Source organism: Aulonocara stuartgranti, assembly GCF_965226115.1.
Source record: "Aulonocara stuartgranti genome assembly, chromosome: 10".
Taxonomy (NCBI): domain Eukaryota; kingdom Metazoa; phylum Chordata; class Actinopteri; order Cichliformes; family Cichlidae; genus Aulonocara; species Aulonocara stuartgranti.
In genome coordinates, this window is record NC_138946.1 from 10,018,745 (window position 1) to 10,039,634 (window position 20,890).

The 20,890-nt window shown below is 41.8% G+C and overlaps 1 protein-coding gene across 1 annotated transcript; it reads right to left on the bottom strand.

Annotated features, from left to right (window-relative positions):
* Positions 1 to 5,058: 5,058 nt before the first annotated feature.
* znf346 (zinc finger protein 346) lies at positions 5,059 to 12,332 on the bottom strand. Its single transcript, XM_082549626.1, has 7 exons — positions 12,226 to 12,332; positions 10,562 to 10,665; positions 9,729 to 9,824; positions 8,849 to 8,996; positions 8,532 to 8,759; positions 8,304 to 8,403; positions 5,059 to 6,724 (listed from the first exon to the last, which is right to left on the bottom strand). The coding sequence occupies exons 1-7, from the start codon at positions 12,281 to 12,283 to the stop codon at positions 6,523 to 6,525; spliced, it is 936 nt and encodes a 311-aa protein (XP_082405752.1). The 5' UTR covers positions 12,284 to 12,332; the 3' UTR covers positions 5,059 to 6,522.
* Positions 12,333 to 20,890: the final 8,558 nt, after the last annotated feature.

Below are 20,890 nucleotides of genomic sequence, written 5' to 3' on the forward strand. Positions count from 1 at the left end.
GGTTTATACTCTTCCTTCCTGAGTGTGTAGTTCTGCGTGATTAAATAAAACAGAGTCAGACACTGATGTTTTCTTTTGTATCTGAGATGTAAATCAGAAACCCCCATCCTGCAAACAGAGGCAAAGATCCAATGGCAGAAAACCTTCAGCAACTTTGCCGGATTGATTTTTCTTTTGATCCTTTGAGGACACGGCTTACACAGTGCAGGAAATGGAACAAGACACCAGATTGGGGGGGAAAAAGCCACATACTGTACTTTCTCCCTCCATTTTAACCCTGAGACATGAGCTGCTTCTCACTGCATTATTTAAAAGAAATTATCAGTAATCAAAAAGTTATTGCTTAAATGCAGTAATAAGCAATAAATACAAAAAAGTCCACATAGATAAACATTAGCCTTTTCTGATTGGACACCTCTCTCAGTGACGCACAACCATATTTGCAGAAGAATAGATCTATTTAGTGATGTCACATTCATTTGTTTGGAGATAAATCATCGTTTGGATTAAAAGACTAGCCCACTTTTGCCAAGCAAGCTTTTGCCATTCTGGATATTGCAAAAATTTAATATCTTATGTAAAATAAAAATTATACAGGAAACAGGAAGGAAACAGTAAAGTTTTGTTTTTAGACAATTAAATCCACCAAAGTCTACTTGAAATCTAATTTATGTCCTGACAATCAAATTACATTAGTCAGGTGTAATCAGAGACTGTATATAAAAAAAAATGGATGAACATCAATGCAGAAGTGACTTAAAACATCAGCAGGGGTCACCGCTAATTTTACCAATTCTCCTGAGTAAAATGCTTTTGCGCTGTTAGACCAGCTGAGAGTTAAATGGGATCAAAAAGACCACTACGCAATCTTTAATTTAACTTACCTGCTAATAAACACAGAGTTGAGGGGAGCCACTGATGCTGCAGGTTTTTAAATATCACCAACAAGCTCAGCCAACTCATATCTTGAGTCTAAGTATATACCTTTACAGGTAAATGTTTTTGGTATAATAAATAAAGGAAACACAGAATTCCAATTAAACATTAATAGGACTTCCACAATGACTTTTCTCTACCACACTACTGATAGTTACCCTGACCATGAAAAATCAGGCTCTATATTATTGCAACCAGGCAAATTATGAAAATATTGTATATATTTTTTTTGTTTGTTGGATTGGAGATGATATGAAATGTCAAATGTGAGTTGGTCTTGATAACCACCCAAAGGTACACGCACCACTAATATGCCAAAAACTACTACTAGTGTCATATTTTATATTCCCTCTGTCATCACATACCGAAGCAGCATCAGAATAGTCATTTCTGGGTCATGTAAAAACAAACCAAAGGGCGCTGTGTCCGCCCCTATCAGACTTACTTTGACATGCTGTACGGTGCTCTAATTGCATTCACCGCACTGTTCTTCTCTGACGCTTCGATAACTGGAGCAACATGCAGGGAATTTCTGTTCTTTTATTCTCATCGCTAAACAGAAGACAGTTTTATGATACAATGAGCACTCTATTTGTAGCTTGCTGATGCTGAACTCCTAATCCAATGCATCTGTTTCTCTCTAAAGCAGAAGCAACATCTGGATGCAACATATGCTGCACTTAAAATGCAAATCAGTAGAAACCCGCATTGTGTTTACATACAGACAATGATGAAATTTAGAGCTCCAAGGCAGCTAAAGTGTCTCTCAAACACAATCTGGCAACCAGAGCATTTTTACGGCAAGTAGACAAATTTAACTGACAATAAAACACAATTTATTCAGCATTGTCTGTTGGCGGATGCTGTAAAAAAAAAAAAGAAAGATACAGATGCCATATACAAACCAGACTGGGAGCATTTTAAACTGACATTCCTCTTTTAATTGAATTACAATGCTGGTGAAACCCATTCAGCCTGCAGCGGACCAAGACAAATCATCTTGTCTGGCAGCTCTTAGACATTATCCCGATGTCACCCTGTGTGCTCCACATATTGTATGCGAGACACTCATACGTACTGTACAAACAGCTGCAGTGCTGCACTATGAATGCCTTTCTGAGCATCACATTTACGCTGGTAAAAATGATACAAATGCACAAAAGGGGAGAAGGTGATGCTTCTTGTTTCTGCATTGTTCAGACGCTGAGTAGCAGAATTGCATGTAATAAATTATTTGATATTTATTACATTAATAAGTGATTAATAGAAGATTAGTGAGACTTGTGATATTCATCAACTTAGGCCACTCGCAACTTTGTTTGTTTGTTATAGTTGTATAGTTTCCTTAGGCTTTCTGTAACTTCCAGAGTGCAAACCTTTATATTTCAAATGTCTGTCTGAAAGGACTTTGGAGACATGCAGTGCATGATTTTTGTCTTTGTAGAAGCATTAATTTACATTTATTTTACTGCAGGAAAATGTTTAAATTCGTGCCAACCTGACCTCCTTTGCATCAGGACCAGGTGAAAAATAAAACAGCATGCAGGTGTTTGTTCAAAATGTGTCAGTGAAGTGTCCTTTCTTTGGGATACATTCATGGCAGGTCTCACATGACATAGCTGTACAAACCTGTCCTTTTTTGACTGGGTTGAAGTGTGAAAAATCTGGATTTAAACCCAAATAAAATAATTATTTTGGGTTGTTTGGTTATAGTTTTATAGATTCTGTCAAACGATATGCAAATCTACAGGCTGCATAATCAGAATTTGTTAGTTTGTGCTTATGCAGAACCAGGAAATTGCATAAAAATCCTGCGATGATGTCAAATTAGAATTGAAAAGAAATAAAACAAGTTGCAGTGCATTAAGGAAAACATTCATGTTTGTTTTTAATTTCAAGTATTTTTCTGGAACCACTAGCATTTTTCCTTCTTTTTTATGGAAAAGTGTCTCATCTCATTCTGACCCAGCACTAGCGAAGAGCAAGTGCGCCACCAGGTGGGTGAAGTCTTGCATATAATCTTGTAGGAAGCTCACAAAGGTTGGGACACAATTTTCTCAAGTTATAAACACTTGATCAGTTTTGAAGCACAGATTCTGTTTGGCCTTTGGTTTTTTACCTTAAATGTTTCAGTTTTATTCTCTTTGTTTTTATTATAATCCTTAAAATAAATCCACCCATGTGTGAGAGCTAAACTTCTCCTTCCAAAGACAAATCTACTGTCTCAACAACCACACAAGTGTGAGAGAGGTCAAACTGCTCGAACCGCTCTGGATCACAGTTTCTGTGGAGACCGGTCAAGCTCTTTCACATCAAACTGGGAAATTATCAGCAATAAAAGTTCAGCGGGTGTCTCATTGTAAGTTATGGAAAGCTATGCATTGAGAAAGATAGGAGATGATCTTCATCCAGTCTGTTCCACCTCCTCAATGTAACACAAAGGATGTAATGTCAGTCTCCTGAAACCAGTTTATTTTTCACAGTGATGGCCTTTAAACGTCTAAAAACAATTTAAACTTTATCTAAATATACAAGAGAAAGGCCTCTCATCGCCTGGGTGGACTTTCATCACACCCCAAATGAAACCATGGACTTTATCCATGCTAAAGAGGAGAATGAAGCACATGATCAACCCCTGGAACAAACTTCACCTAAAAGTATGTTTTCCTCAAGGCCCTGCATGTTTGGGTCCTGTCGTATCTTAAAGGCATCATATTATATTACCCACTAAAGTACTTTTCTCTCAGACTGGTTCAGTAGAAACCCAAAAAGATCTTTAACACCATCTCTATGTATAATTATGGCAGGTTTAGGTGACCCTGAACTAGTCCTTAATTTATAGGCTCAGGCTACTAGGGGACAGCTATGATGGACTGATGATTTCTTCACCTCTTTCCACTCCCCTTGTGTTGACATGTTACTGCTGTATGTCATTAACTGTAATGTATTCTGTTTTCGGTTGGTTTTATCCTCTTTTAAGCTTGTGGTCTTTTTTCTGTTTTAGTGGCCCAGCTGAAAACTAAAGGGGGAAGGAGCATTTGCAGTCAGGGCTCAGAGGCTTGGGAAGAGCCCGTCTGTGGAAATCAGGTCAGTCGACTTGTTCGCTTCTACTCAACCTTGTTTCTGCCACTGAAAACAAACAAAACAATTTGTGCCAACCTAGAGTCAAAATTTCAGATTCCTATTTCAAAACTGTAACTTTTGGAAAAAATGACTTAAAAGTTGACTTAAAAAGAATATACTTTCAAATTTTGAGTCATACAAGTGTGTTGTGTATTGTCAACATATATCACATTTGATCTGGGATCTGAAGGTCAAATTTTTATCTTTAAAACTGCACCTAAAATTCTCCCGTTTTCACTTTTGCGGTTCAGATGTGCCTTTCTTTCAAGATGACCACAAAATGTGTGACATCTTTAAAGAAAGGATTGTCATGAGCTGCCTAGTTAGAGATATACTGTAGTCTATTACATAATAACTTATTCATGTCAGTATTTACAAACCAATACCCATTATCCATTACCTACTCCTACATATGTTTATATAATCAAAATAAACATAAGTCATGCTACCCTAAAGTAAATACTGGCCACAGAGTGAGCTGCCTTGGCAAAAGTTCGCGATCTCGGAGTGCTTCCTGTTACTACTGCTTTATTCTCTTGCCCTTGTAAAGCACTTTGTACAATGGAATTTGAAAAGTGCTTTATAAGATAAAGACTTTCTTTTGACATTCATCTGTTAAACAGATTCATATAAACTGATTGAGCGTGTGGGTGCATATAAACATTACAGACCTTTTTCCTTTAATGTTCCCGCTCTACTTCATAGATATAAACTATTAAACTGAGCCTGAATTAAACTCCTTCCTTCTTTTAGAGTGGATAACAGGGTGCGAGCCACACTGATGCTGCCGGTCTGTGAAGTCTCCAGACACTCGTCTCCCTTGTGATTTTGTTTTTCCCCTACCTCACCTCACACCTACATGCACATTTCTCCACTGAGCCGTGCCCTCACACATCACTGATTTTGCTTTTTAGAAGCAGATGCATTTAATCATTTTATTTCCCGACATTAATCTCCTTTGTGTTCCTCCTTCTTGAAAAGACTCATGAAACTGTGAGCTCTTTTAAAACATGTCTCTACTTTATACACACCTTTGCAGCATTTTTTTGTACCCTCAGCGATACATAACTTATCGAAAGCAAATCTTAATCACAAAAACACAGAACACTCAAACGATGAGGGTAAAAACAAAAAGCCCACGTTTGTTGTTTTCTTTTTTGCTAAATACAGGATGTACTGTACAGTATGCACAAGCCCTCTTGGTATAAATTACATCCAAACAAAATCTTTTTTTCCCTTTAGCCAAAAAGTTGAAGACATTCATTATTAAAATATTGAACCAATTCTTTATGAGGAAAAGCAGACTAATAAAACGTTATTGTCATTCTTATGTTGACATCACTTCCTAATTTGACATCACTCTTTTCTTCTCCGTGGTAAATACTGTGATCTCTGCTACTGACAGTAGTTACAGAGCTCAGAAAGCATCTATCAGTCTCTACAGAGTTTGGACACTTGGGATAATTAATAACCTCACACTCTTAAAGAAAATTAGACTTTAACTAAACAGTACAAAAAAAGAAAATTATACTTTGTTTCAAAAGTCAGTGATGATGTTCAAACTTTGCATGATAACATTTGTATGCTTAAAGTCTAGAAAGATAATGTTTTATAAAACAATAATAATAATCAAATACTTTGAATACAATGGTTGTTGTTGTTGACACATTTGGATACCATTTGAAGTACTAAAATTATCTAATTGAGGCTCACCTACTCTTGTGTTTTTACAGTAAAAACTGCAGCTACCAAGACAAGGGGAATAAAAAAGAAAAACTGTGGGCCACTTGAACAATAATATCAGCTTTGTCCAGGACATTAAAACATCAGCTTTAGTCTGTTAAATCCAGACATAAAGCCTCAGTTTGACTAAGTTACTGTGTCTTGAGACATGAAAAAGGCGCGTGTCTCAATAAATGCATTTACAGGACCTACAAACCAAACCGAAGAGGTGACATGAGAAGTATGAAGCTGCTTTGCTTTGTAGAGTTCACTGCTTGCATGTGGCTCAGGTATGAGATGTTAATACGGGTTAGTTTAGGGATAAACATGGGATGACTGCTGCCAACCCTTAAGACAAAATTTCAAAGCAGACTTTCCCCTGTTAGTGTTTGGTGTTTGTACACTAAGCCCGGATGTTGAACTACACTTCCTTTATCACGCACTGAAGGGTTAAATAACTTTCCACGAGTGAAAAGCTTCTTTTTTTTTCCATTTAAAGAGAAATAAATAAAAACAAACAAACAAAAAGAAAAAAAAAAACCTTTTCGGTGAGAAACTCAAAATGTTGTTCCAGTATCCAAAGCTACATTACTCTGTTCCAGGGAAACACCTACTCAGAAGAGACTGACAGGAGCTGAAGGTTCATAGAGGTTGATTTTTTGTTAATACGTTAAAGGGGCTGGTTGTTGTGTGTCATTCCAAGTCCTGACTGAAACCTCTTTAGTCCATCCCAGTCCAGCCTCAAGTGTACTGGTACTCCTCTGTGTACGCCGTGTCCTCTGGAGCATACTGGTTATTTCCGCCTACGTAGTTGTCGTCTCTGCCAAACTGCTCCTCCTCGGGCGGGTACTGGTCATCGGGGGCAGCATACTGGTTATCGCTGCTGTACGATTGATCTGCCGGGTGTTTGTTCTCTGTGATCTTCAGGCTCGATTTCTTCACTCTTTGAAATAAAAGAAAATTATTTTTAGGACATTTCTCTTTTTCCAGAGGATGTGTTGTCTACATGTTTTAGCTGTGCACCATCAACTTGGGTCTCAAAAATGCACTTCTTCATGTGGGTGTTGGTGCTTTAGCTTAGTCCCTGCCACAGAGAAGACAGGGTCCACAATATGTAAAGAACTTCTTTGTGGTCAAGTAAAGAATGGAGACTGTCCACTGTCTTCCATCTGTGGTTTGATGGTTTTGTATTTATTTTTATTTTTCAGTTTACTTTTAATTTCTGTGCCGGCTTTACTCGTTTCAGTTTTGTTACTATTGTTTCAAAGGGTCAGATGGCCAGCCTCAACAGCTGGATCAGGCTGCTATGGCATCCACCCTCGGCTGCCACCTGACACACACTGCACCCTACCCCTACAGCGCCCCCTGTGGGTGGTGGGGCTTCAAAAGGACGGGCCAGGCCACCAGATGCTGCTCCCTCCCCTGGCTGAAGGGGGGGGTGGGGGGCTGGTAACCCTATCCCAGGGAGGGTTACACTGGTAAATTTGAAAGGAGCCAGCTGAGATGGATTGGGCATCTAACAAGGATGCCTCCTGGGGGAGGCTCTGGGGTAGACCAAGGCCAGCCGAGAGCTGGAGGAGGTGGCTGGGGAGAGGAAGGTCTGGGCTCTTCTGCTTAGGCTTCGGACCCCACAAACCAGATAAGAAGAAGAAAATGAATGGATGCTATTATTAGGCAAGAGGCAGGGTACACCCTGAAAGGGTGTCAGTCTATTTCAGGGTTAACACAGAGACATATCAGATCTGGTAAGTTCGAACCAGAAACATTCTTGCTGTGAGGCTGCAGCGCCAAGTTAGTTTCCTATATTAATATTAGTCTCACCGGTGCCCTGATTCTATATCTGAAATTCCAATGCAAAATACAACGATATATATCATTTTGTATAATATGTTTCTATACGCCTGGTTTCGGGCTCAGTTTCAGTGTCTGTAACTTTAACTCAAACTGGAACAGCTGCTTGCCTTCAGGTCTGTTTGTAACCCTGAGATGCAGCCAACGGGAGCTACTCAGCTCTTTTAGTATATACTGCCACACTTAACTGCTATGGCTCCAGCTCCATGGTGTGTTAACTTTCTCTTTGAGCAATAACTTTAATTTTACATACAGCCCAGTTCTCAGCAGTCTTTGTTTTTAACACATGTGAGTGTAGGGTTTGTCTGATGTCACAGCAGAACAAAGTGGACTAGTCAGTGTTATGGCGCCCTGTAGTTTCTGGGCTGTGCTAAAATATAAATAAATAAAAGAAATCAATCAATCAGCATTTCATTGTCATCTTGTTTTCTGACAACAGGAACAGAAAATGTGTATGTGATAAAAGATTTATTGTGAATTCGACTATATCAAAATGCAGAATGAGTGAGAGTAGAGAGTAGGAGAGAAGCAAACATGTACACAGCCAACAGAAAAGTAGCTATGTTATGTTCTGTTTGCTCATTTGAGGACTCTGTGGACTCTTTGTGGTAACCACATGGTGCCAAAAAGTTCTGTTTTCAAAACAAAACTAACCCCAGTGTTGTACTTACTGATTCTTATGCTTGGCTCCGCTGATATGCGACTGATACTGCTCCACAGAGTTCAGTTCAATGTTGCAGATGGTGCATGGATAGCCATTTATTGTGGAAGCTGTAGATCAATGAAAAGTAGGGAATAATTTCAAACAATGTGCTCTTATTGCATATTGAAAGTTTAGTTGTTGTTTTTTTTAAAAAAACAAAACAGAACTGCACAAACTCATGCTTCTGCAATCGGACCTGGTGCTGTGGATGGCCCGTACGTCTCCATCAGTTTAAGCTTTGTCATCTGTTTTCTATGCTTCTTGCCTACATAGTGCTGCTGGGCCATGAGCGGGTTGTTGAATGAGGCCTGACATATGGAGCAGAAACGGTCTGGATTGTTGTTGTTTCCTGTCACTGGAGTGCCGCTTGAATCATCTGCAGGTTTCTTCTTTAGTTGAGGAGTTGGCGCTATTTGGGAGTTTACTGCAGAAGAAGACATAGAATTTAAAAAAAGACTTCATAAAGGGTAACATAAAGGATACACACAGGAAATAAAACCAAAAGCTAAATACCTAGAGCTTGAGGTCCAACTGCTTTCAACCTCAGGTTCTTGGCGTGAACTTTGCCCTGATAGTGAGACTCAGCCACTACTGGAGCAGAGAAGGTCATGTTACATACATGACACACCTTAAACCGGTCTGTGTCTCCATTGTTACAGTCCTGCACAGGAACATAAATCAATCAAATATTACTGCAAAAAAAAGCCTCAACCTTCAGTAGATTATCAGCAAGTTTAATTTCCACAACTTGTATGACTTAATAATTGATCTCTGAATAAAAGATCCACCTATCTACCCATCAACCCTTATACAGATTCAGGTTGTAGAGGCAGCAATTTAGGCAGAGATACTCAGATCCTGTACCCCAGCAACCTGAGCATTCCCAAACCAGCCGAGAGACATAATCTCTATAGAGTGTCCTGTCCTGGGCCTCCTACCGGTGGGACATGGCTGTAACTATTCCCCCAGTTCATGAGGACATCCTAGTCTAGTCCTAGTTTAGGCATCCTGATGGTGAATGAAGCAATCATGAAATAATTCTCAGTGTGTTCCACGACTGCTGGGGAGCTTTTCAGGATAAACTATTTAGACTGTGTTAAATTCATCTGAATAATTTCATCACAATTTTTGAAAACCTGACAGCCCCAGCTAGCTGATGTGAGCAGGTTTTATATAAACTGAAGAGCAGGCAGATATGACTGGAACATTCACTGATGGTCTTAAAATACACAAACCTCCCGCTGAAAAAGTGCAAGACACACTGGGAGAGCCAACTGCTCAAGATCAAAGATATCTCTAAAAGTACTTTGTTTCAGATTTATCGTTGGCGAGGTAATAGTGACTCATAAAAAGTTTTCTTCGTGCTGGTTTGAGTTCTCTACTTTTTACTCACGCTGTCAGACGTTAAGGGCTTCAGCTTTTTGAGTGCTGGCTCTTTTTCATTTTGGATGGAAAGATAGCGCCGCACTTTGTTGGCATGCTTCTTGCTCTGAAAGGACAAGCACAATGTTTATTCCACAGTGGACACAAACATTCACTGCACATTTCTAACACATTTATGTCTCCAAACTTTAACATATCAATATTTCAACTAAAATATAACTGTATTTAATATAACCATTTCAGTGTTGCATTTATGGATCGACATCAATCTACTACTGCTAATTTACTACACAATAAATGCCAAACACTGCAACTACACGGTTTTAGATGTAAGTATTTCCTTCTTTTCTTCAGTTTGGTTCTTTGCAATGAGAGCCAGCAATCACAAATGAACGTATAAATCAAACAATGTCCAACCATTTTACTTAAACTAAATATTAGTATTTGAAAAGCTGTTTACATCTGCAGGTTTGTCAAAATTTAGAATAACTTAGAATTGTCTCCTCTTCATCATCCACTTTACAGCAGGGAAAAAAAGAGAAGTGCATCACAGTAAACATCTGGTCAACAGTGTGGCCAAAGGTCCACTTACTCTCAGCTGGTTGGACAGCCCTTCTGCCCTCTTTTGCTATATTTGTGATTTACTGGACAGCCTTATGATGATGTGCTATTACAGCTTAAATAAACTTTTAATGTAGTGCCAAGTCTATTCAATAATAACACCTTAAAAAGTGATAAGTGTGCACTTTTTCTCTCGTTCCTGAAAACTGTAGCACCATCTAATGAAAGCTAAGTCCCCTGACACCAACACAGCAGCACGCAGCAGACCGTGGGCTCACTGACCTGATAATGAGTCAACTTCTGAGATTCAGAAATTAGGACAGCACTGCAGACTTTACACTGGGAGTCAGAAAACAGGTCGCCATGCTCCTTTATCATCTTATTTACTGCAAAGGAGAGGAAAGGGAGAGAGAGAAACTTCAAATCAGGTTACATCATCTGGGAAAATGCAATTATACCACAACGTGAAGAGACTATTTGTGGCAGCAGTTCAAACAACATATCTGCTCGAGCTACTCCTTTTACTTACCAAGGATGTAGGAGCTTAAATGCACTATTTTGTGTTGGTTTTATTTAATAGTGTTATGGAAAATACAAACAATTTTCTGGATTAACTATTATCTTGCCTATGGGTTTATGGCAATGCCTGTGCAAACATCTGTGAACAACATTTTTAGTCTTAGTCATTCTTGGCTCATACCAAGCAGATCACTAATTCACATTGATATCTCAAAAGTAAAATATATATGTATAAATAATTTTTTTTAAACAGGTGGTGTATTATCGTGACAGGCAGCCGAATTGGTTGGTTACAGCTCTGTAGGAGGATGGCATGACATGTCACGTCGTCTTTACACATGTAGGAGCACAGTGTATTTTTAAGTATTTACAATCTGAATGTGTCACATTAGAGGATTCGGAATCCTGTTAAAGTCACAGCTTTTTGTTATTCAGACTTGGGCGTCTTGTTATGCAAACACTCCTCACAGCTTTGAACATGACAGGACCTCAACAGAAGACGCTGCAATGCTCATGTGGAATTTGGAACCAAAATGGAAAAAGGATCAGAAGGGGAAAAAATGCAGTTTTTTTTTTTTTATTATCATTTCATAACCAAACTGTGGAAAGGTTTTAGGAATTACAAAGCCAGTCTTTTTCGAGGCATCAAAATTAAATGGACAATTGAATCTGTGGTTGGATCGCAGTCACAATTTCCATTTAGGCTGCAAAGAGTGTATAGTGGGAAGATAAGTCGCCCAATCAACGATTTGATGTATTCCGAGACTGAAAGAACATACTGGAGAAAAAAATCTGTATGTCCACCAAAGAAAACACACTGGATGGTCGTGGCATCCTTTCCAAAGTAGAGGGGGGGGAAACAAACAAAACAGACTCTCCAAGACTAACATAAAGAGTATGTACACTAAGGTCTACACCCTGGATAACTATCTGGAAATACATCGAATCGGATATTGACACGCATAAATTTAAAACAAATACTTTTACATAATTCATACACTTGCGGTTATGACACTGTCCCGAGCTGAAATCTCACATGTATCTTGCTTGCATTACTAAACACACAAGCAAGACCAGCAGAAGTGCAATCCGCATGGCGTGAAAGACGCATTTCAGTTGATGCCAAGCCAAAGATGCCTCCCTCTGTCCATATTAGTAACCATTCAGGCGAAATGTTTCACAGTCACTGAAAAGCAACATCGGATGCAGACGTGCTCTTGTCGACCTTGGAGCCGAAACGGCTACAGCTAGCATAGCACATTTTAGCAACTCGATGCGCTTATTGCTTAAGTACCGGCTAACGTTAGCTTTGCGAAGGTAACAACAGCGCCGGTATTTTAAGCTATAACAGGGAGGGCTTTTACACAGTGCAACCGCGCCCTTTTCTTCTAAAACACACGTCAAACTGTTAAATAAACAGCACATACTCTCTGCTGGTCCCGAAGGTAAGTAAGGAAAATCGTCGGTCTGCATCGCGACGGCCATAGATTCTACTCACAGCCAGCGGCGTCCTACTACGCATGCGCAACTCGCAGGCAGAGGAAAAGGACTTCCCACTGTGGTCTGTTCTCTATTTTTTTTTTCTTTTTTTGCCTGTCCCGTTTGGCTCTTTTACCATCAGAATTATTGTCTAAAGGCGAAGAAAGATGCCCAACGGATTTACTTTACCAAATTGACCATCCCAGCCTTGCCGTAATGGTCCATTTGATTCACCTTTTATTGTTTATGTTATTTTCACTTGCTGAATACGGGACAGACTTGACTGCGGGAAAGAAAAACAGCAAAAGAGGGCAAAAAACAAAAACCAACAGAATAAGCAGAGAAAAAAATGCATATATAGATCACCTGGATCACCTGTTGAGAAAGAAAAAAGAAAACAAGCAGAAGAAAACGAGAGTAATAGAATAAACAACATCACAATGATATATGGCAATATGACAGTAAATACTAAATATTAAACATTATTGTGCAGCACGTAAGATCGACAGCACACAGTGTGCTTTGAGGTAGGAGCCAAAAAGGGTGTAGTTTGTATGTGTGATCACCCGTGTGTACACCTGTGAGCATGGACGCGCTTGGTTTTTTTTAAAAGGTTCCTTCATGTAATGATCTGCTAGAGGGTGTGGGGGAGCCACTGCCCCGTCCTCCAGGGCCATGAAGCAGGTATGGAGGAGATCAAAACTCCAGACATCCAGAGGCCCCCAGAACACAAGAGACCAAGGAAGAACAACAGAGGGGCAGCCACGCCACTGTCCCAGAAAGAGCTGAGGAGAGCCACAGATGAGGGGTCACTCAGCAGCCACGGAGCAGAAGCCAGGGGGGGGGTTGCAGTGACGCGCCCGTGAGCTCCGCCGGCAGCCAGCTGTGCCTGAGTGACCGAGCCCCAGGCCGAGAGGCCGGGGACACCCCACCTCCGAAGTGGCCCGAGCGAGCCCCAGGCTCCAGGCCCCGACAAGCAGCCACCAGGAGTGAGCCGGTGTGTACCTGGACGCCCATCCCCGGACACAAAGAACAACCAACGCACCGATGTCTGAGGGAGTCCGCCACCAGCAGGGGAAGTGGTGGTAGGGGGAGATAGGCCTCCAAACCTTGGAGGGCCTGAGATGTCCCCAGAGAGGTGGCGTCTGATACCCAACCTGACATATAGACACAGACATACAGGCACACACAGATGCAAACATCCATTCCCACCCTCATGCTCTCATATGCACTTACTCTACACTCAACCAACGTGGAGACAGACATAGAGAGACACTGTACACACAATCACACTCCCCAAGCGTACTCTACGAACCGGGTCTAGGTACCCTTGCCCCTGGAGGGGGGAACTGCACCCAGACCCAGGTGGTGTTACCCTTTTCCCTGCGGTGGGGAGAAGCAGACCGACCCGACTCCGCAGCAGCAGGGAGGCCCCACATTCCAGACCCCAGTCGGACGGCCAACTCCTCCTCCTAGCCCCCCACTCCAGCAGGCCGCAGAGAACGGGGGTGAGAGAAGACTCCAAACCTCCCTCCACCCGCTCATTGTAGTGTTGATGCATGTGTGTTCTAAGGTGCATTTAAAACCCAGGAGGGCATGGAGCTACCTGCCAGAGAGCAGCAGGTAAGCGCATAGCCCCTCCTGCTAGCCCTCAATGTCTATGTGTATTTAAAATTGAGAGGTGGGCAACGACGCCAGGGGTGAGGTGTACACCCTGATGGTAATTTGAATTCCGTGTAGCATGTCCACCCCCAAGATCCTATATGTATGTGTAATGAGAGTGGGAGTAATGTGAATGTCTAAGTTGTGGGATAAAATTGAGGCAGAGGCAGCCAGAAGGGGACAGAGGGGGGAGGGGGGGGGGGGGGGTTGCCTCCTCTTCAACCTGGTGACACACCCCTACTCCAAGGCCCTGCATGTGTGGATGGTTGTGGTGGAGCAGGAAGAGGGAGGCAGCTGGAGATGGGGAGGGAAGGAAGGAAGGGAGGGGCAAGTGACCCCTCCCTGGGGCCAGCTCCCCCGCTGACCCCAGTAGGGATCCCCATACTCCGCGACCCGCCAGGGAAAGGGGGCCCAGGCCCATCCGGACCGGGGCCCAGTGCAGCAGCGCCGCCCGGCCCCACATAGCCCGGGACAGTCCACCCAACACCACCACAGAGAAAACTTCACCCACCCCATCATCCACTCATCTTCCAGACTACATAAGACACATAAGTGGTCTGTTCTCTAACAGGCAGCCAGCACAGACAGTTTTCAGTGCATTTGAGCCTGTTTCTTAGCTGTCACACTCAGTTTAGACTTGCGTATATCCGTACTGGAGTACCACTTGTAGAAATACCTTTTATTCACATCTCATGTGGGAATATTTCCCCGGTAGCATACAGACCAGGCAGTGGTCTCCACAATGGAGAATGATTTGTTACAAATGACAAGGCATTCGATGCTTTTTCGGGCCATTAAAAAACAAATTTTCCGTATGTAGTATTCGTTTTTGTGTGTTTGTTCAATGGTTACGTAGTGGAGGTTTCCGTAGTGTAGTGGTTATCACGTTCGCCTAACACGCGAAAGGTCCCCGGTTCGAAACCGGGCGGAAACATGTCAGGTGTATTTTTTGTGTGTGTGTTGTATCGTTTCTACGCAAGAGCATTAGGGCCCCAGGGAAAAGAAGGAGTGGGAATGTCTTTTTTTTCTTACCAGAATTCTGAGATTAAAGTCAGAATTCCGACTTTTTCTCCCAGTATTCTTCTCAGAATTTCTCTCAGTATTCTTCTCAGAATACCAAAAGTCAGAATTTTGACTGTGAACCGACAGTTCTGACTTTAATTTGAGAATTCTGACTTTTTTTCCTCAGAATTCTGCGAAAAAAAAGTCTGAATTCTGAGATTAAAGTTAAAGTTCTAACTTCAGGATTCTGGCTTTTTTCTCAGAATTCTGGAAAAGAAAAAAGAGGTGCCCACCTTTTTTTCCAGTGGACCTAATCCTCTTCTGTAACGACTTGTATGACTTGAATGACTTTCCGGTTCGAAAATGTCTATATAACATGTCTTTTGGACTGTATTTTCGCAACAGCAGGCCTGTAACTTTATAAAAGTGAGTATTTTTGCTTGTCGCCAAATCATGTGTGACAATATTAGATCGTGACATGTATATATATTATTGTAAAATGACAAAGTCGTATCATAGCGAGTTTCCGTAGTGTAGTGGTTATCACGTTCGCCTCACACGCGAAAGGTCCCCGGTTCGAAACCGGGCGGAAACAGTACTACTTTTTCTTTATAATTCTTCACATTATCAAGAAAACACAAAAATACTAAACAGCCACCTGACAATTTATTAGGTACATATTGCCTTCAGATCTCCCTTGGTTCTTCATGACATCAACAAGTTGCTGGAAACACACCTCGCAGATATTGGGTCCACACTGGTCCTAAATTGTTGCTAGGACAGATCCATGCTTTCCATCTGTGTCACAGCAAATACTGAGACTACACAGTAAGCACAGTTTATATCATATCTTATTGTCTGATTTTCTCCAACATTCAACCATTTATACGATTTGTTCTTAATGATCGCAGTCACACGTGTTTCTGTTGAATCTGAGCCAGTCACTAGGTGGAGACAAATAACTATTAACAAAAAACTCAGCGGAGACGGAAGGAGAGTTGCTGTAGAAATATACTGGTTAATGGAAACTGCATTTGGAAGTTTCCGTTGCATAATTTCTGCAGCATCGTGCAGCTTTACGGTGATATGAGTTTTAGCAGTATACAGTAGTGTATTAACTCTGCGAGAAATAAAGTCAATTTGCGCAGTCCGTATGTGCCGACGAGATGAAGAATGAATGCTACAGACAGGGTATGACTATGTAATACACAGGTTTAGTAGATAATACTTTAACTGTGAGCTTTTATTTTTATACTGACCTGTTCCCGGTGACCTCTTGGAGCTTTTACGAGTGGTTTCCGTAGTGTAGTGGTTATCACGTTCGCCTAACACGCGAAAGGTCCCCGGTTCGAAACCGGGCGGAAACATATTTATTTGGTTTCCCTGAGTCACACTTTTCATAAACATTACGTTATTAACTGAAGTAACAAGCCATATTTGACCCACGGTCACCCAGTGGGGATTTACTGAATTCAATTCCCTCATGGAAGCCTTTTAAAATATCCTCGATATTAATATAGCACCCAACGCCTGGCTATGAGAAACTAAACATTAATCTTTAAACACATGCAATACAGCACAATCCAGTATACTCCAAGCACACCCCCAATCTTGCATAAATAGGAAGGGTTGTGTCAAAAAATCATATCCAAAAATCTTAGCCAAATCAGACATGCAAATCATAAAGAAAGATGCAATCTTGAACAACAATAGCCACTATTGCTGGCTAACAGGGTGTTGTAGAAACTATACTGCTGGTTAAAAATAGGTAAGAGGAGAGGAGGAAGGTATGCTAGGAGATGGTAAGAAAGAAGGAAAGGCAGGAGTGTGAGGTGCGATTAGGGACTCTAAATTTAGGGATACAGTCCCGAACAAAAGTTCAAGACCATTTGAAACCCATGGTTGGATCATAACGAGGTTCGAAGTAGAGCTTCAACATGCAACAAGAAGAAGTGGAAGTGAGACTAAACATTTTTTGAGCATGCAATTTATTGAAAATGACGCTTAAAATGAAACGGGTTGTTTGACAGCTGATCAAAAGTTTAGGATCGCATGCATTTGAAAGGTCAAATCTGTTCAAAAATGTGGATTCATTGTCATTTTCTTTCAGGTAGTCACACTGTCATGACATTCTGATGGCAAGGCAAATAAACCTTTCCTTTTTGAACGTACGTTGTTGAACACCATATAGTCTGAGTGCTTTTTCCTTCAGTAGAGCCTCAAGAGGTGCAGGGGCGTAAAACGGCCGCTGGCTGTGTCCAGATGTTGCAGAGAGCATCACTCATGACTGAGGGCCCTCGCCTGTGTGGTAACGACTGGGTTTTTAAACAGGACAATTCTACAGTACACAAGGAACTTCTTTGAAGTGAATAACATCACTCTTTTGGACCACCCTACGTGTTCCCCTGATCTAAATCCAATTGAGAACCTTTGGGGGTGGATGGCAAGGGACGTTTACAAAACTGGACAACAGTTCCAGACAGTAGATGCCCCATCTTTAACACGAATTGTATTCCCTCTCACGTCATGGGAACGCAGATACTCAGGCTATCACAGCACATCACAGTTCGCAGTCACACGTGTTTCTGCTGAATCTGAGTAAGCCACTAGGTGGAGACAAATAACTATTAACCAAACACTCAACGGAGACCGAAGGAGAGTTGCTGCGGCAATATACTGGATAATGGAAATGCTTTTGGAAGTTTCTGTTGCATAATATTTTCTGCAGCATAGTGCAACTTTACGAGGCTATACAGAGTTTTTATAGTGAGGTGATTATTATGGCCTCCTACTATGATATGCAGTGTATTAACAGAGCGATAACTAAGGCAAATCTGCGCAGTCCGTGTGTGAGACGAGATGAAAAATGGAAAATGAATACAGCAGACAGGGTATGACTATATAACATACAACTGATCAATTTTCTTTAAACGTTATTCATTTTCTCAAAATATCCCTTCACGAGAGTTAAGCTGGTTTCCGTAGTGTAGTGGTTATCACGTTCGCCTAACACGCGAAAGGTCCCCGGTTCGAAACCGGGCGGAAACATATTTATTTGGTTTACTTGAAAGAACTACAGTAAAGTTTCAGTCTTCATAAGTATTCCATGATGTGAAATGGTAAATCTCCTAAGATGTTGTATAGTTATTAGCCCCTAAGATAAGGCTTAGAGTTTTCACAAGATTGTTGGAAACCTAAGGTATCAATCTGGTAACTCTCCTAACAAAAACTTGTCTCAACCCCTCACTGAAGTCAGGCCAGTTTCTTCCACCTCTTATTCTCTTCCTCTTTTCAATTTCCAAAGTCATCCTACAGCTGCCTACATACATTCTCACCCATCTCTTTCACATTGCACCTTCTGCATAAGATATCCTCCTGTGTACACCTTCAATCACTCTTCTGTGTCACCTTGTGTTCCTTCTTCTTCATAAAGGGCATGTTCACCACAGTAATTTCCATCCTTTCTGCAAAATACAACTGGCCCAGCTTGACTTCTCCACTGAAGGAAGAGCGTTCACCCCTTCAGAGATCAAGACCTCAAGACCCTCACGGCCCCCCTCCTGGACCCCTGCAGTTTGCATACAGAGCCAACAAGTCTGTAGATGATGCTATCAACATGACTCTACACTTCATCCTGCAGCATCTGGACTCCCCGGGAACCTACGCCAGGAGCCTGTTTGTGCCTATTTGTTTCAAAACCATGCTTCCAGACCATCTCCAAGACAAGCTTTCCCAGATGAATGTGTCTGATCCCATCTGCCGGTGGATCATTGACTTCCTGACAGACAGGAAGCAGCATGTGAGGCTGAGGAAGAATGTCTCGGACTCCTGGACCATCAGCACTGGCTCCCCCCGGGTCTGTGTTCTTTCTCCTCTGATCTTCTCCCTGTACACCAACTGCTGCACCTCCAACCACCAGTCTGTCATTAAGTTTTCAGATGACACCACTGTTATCGGACTCATCTCGGACGGGGATGAGTCTGTCTACAGGAGGGAGGTTAAACGTCTGGTGTCCTGGTGCAGCCACAACAACCTGGTGCTGAATGCCCAGAAGACAGTGGAGATTACTGTGGACTTTAGGAAGCACACAGCCCCACTCTCCCCCATCATCCTGACTGACACCCTCATCACCACTGTGGACTCATTCCGCTTCCTGGGTACCACCATCACCCAGTACCTTAAGTGAGAGCCCACCATCACCTCCGTCATAAAGAAGGTCCAGCAGAGGATGTACTTCCTGAGACAGCTGAAGAAATGCAACAAGCCAACACGGACGATGATGCAATTCTACTCTACAATCATCAAGTCCATCGACATCTTCTCCATCACCATGTGGTCGCTGGAGGGACAAACAGAGACTGCAGCGTGTTGTGTGTTCTGCTGAGAAGGTGATTGGCTGCAGAATCCCATTTCTGCAGGACCTGTACACCTCCAGGACACTGGGGCATGCAGCTCGGATCACAGCTGACCCTTCTCACCCTGGACACAGTCTGTTTTACCTGCTCCCTTCAGGCAGGAGGTTTGGTCCATTCGGACCAGAAACTCTTGCCATAAGAACAGTTTCTTCTCCTCTGCTGTTGGACTAATGAACAATAACCATATGACTCTTCCCACCACAAGCACACAACCCTATACTGTGTTCTCTGCATCTGTTCCATTTTTGCACTGATCATTACCTGCGTACATGTATATATCAATCTGCTTAGCACTTTTAATTTTTATTTTTATGAGTTATTTAAGTGTTTGTCTTACAGTATGTTTTGCACTAAGTACCGCAGCAATTTCCTAATGTTGTAAACCTGCCCAACATTTGGCAATAAAACCTTTTCTGATTCTGATTCTGAGCGATTCAAAAGTAATAAATCAAAAAGCTGAAAATTGCATTTCTGGTTGACAGAAAAAAAATGTTTTTCTTTTTTTCTGTGATGCAAAACTCCATTCTGCTTTTTAAAAATGTATTTTTATTGGGAGATCTGTCTTCCTCTCCCTCTCTAGATCTCTCTATTCAAGAACAGAAGCCACAAGAAGATTAAATGGAGCATAAATAGAGTAGTGGTTTTCATGCTTGCCTGACATGTTAAAGGTCAAAGTTGAAACACACTTTTCCTTTTCTTCATGCTGGGATTAAACGGTGCGGGTTTCCCAGAGCTCAAGCAACATGTTCAAACTTGATCATGCACACAATATACCAACACCCACAGATGTAATGCCTGAGTAGACTTGTAGTCAAGACCGCCTAATCCGAGACCAAGACCAAGACCAAGTTGAGGCGAGACCAAGACCGAGACCAAGACCGGGACAAAAAAGACTAACTTTTGTGTGCTTTTGAGGGCTGACATGATGGTACTGACTGGCCCCAAAGTCATCTGACAAAACAGCGATCACCTCCAACAACTGTCTAAAGAATGGGAAATATGTAACTGGTTTCAGTTATACTTTATATATAGATAAAATTGCAACATCAAACTGAAGATTATAATCCACAATGTGGAGGGATTTGAGCATGGCTGAGCCACTGTGTGTCGCTGCGTGACAGCTGAGCAGCGCAAGGAAATTAAGTGAGGAGCCGGCTCTCGCTCAATGGGAGTCGACTATTCTGATTCACTACAAAGCACTCTCTAAGCACGGCTCTTAGAGCTAAAGCTTTTGCGCATGATGCATTATCGAACGTTACGCTGTGTGTCATGGATACTGTTGACTCCAAATCTCCTGACCACTATGTTGATCTGAGACAGCAAGACCGAGACAGCGAGACCAAGACAAGACCGAGACCAAAGTCCGTCGAGACCAAGACGAGACCAAGACCACGTAAAAGTGGTCTCGAGACGGGTCTCGAGACCAAGGCGGGTCTCGAGACATCCAACTCTATGCCTGAGTAACGTAATACATCAAGATTCTTTATTACAGGATGGTTTCTATTTACACTCCGGACACTTTTTTTTATCTGCA

Excerpts from the sequence above, each read along its gene's own strand:
- znf346 (XM_082549626.1), bottom strand. The coding sequence starts at position 12,283 with ATGGCCGTCGCGATGCAGACCGACGATTTTCCTTACTTACCTTCGGGA. Across the intron at positions 10,666-12,225 it reads ACCTTCGGGACCAGCAGAGA|TAAATAAGATGATAAAGGAG; the intron begins GTATGTGCTGTT and ends TCTCCTTTGCAG. Across the intron at positions 8,997-9,728 it reads AGCCCTTAACGTCTGACAGC|GACTGTAACAATGGAGACAC; the intron begins GTGAGTAAAAAG and ends GTTCCTGTGCAG.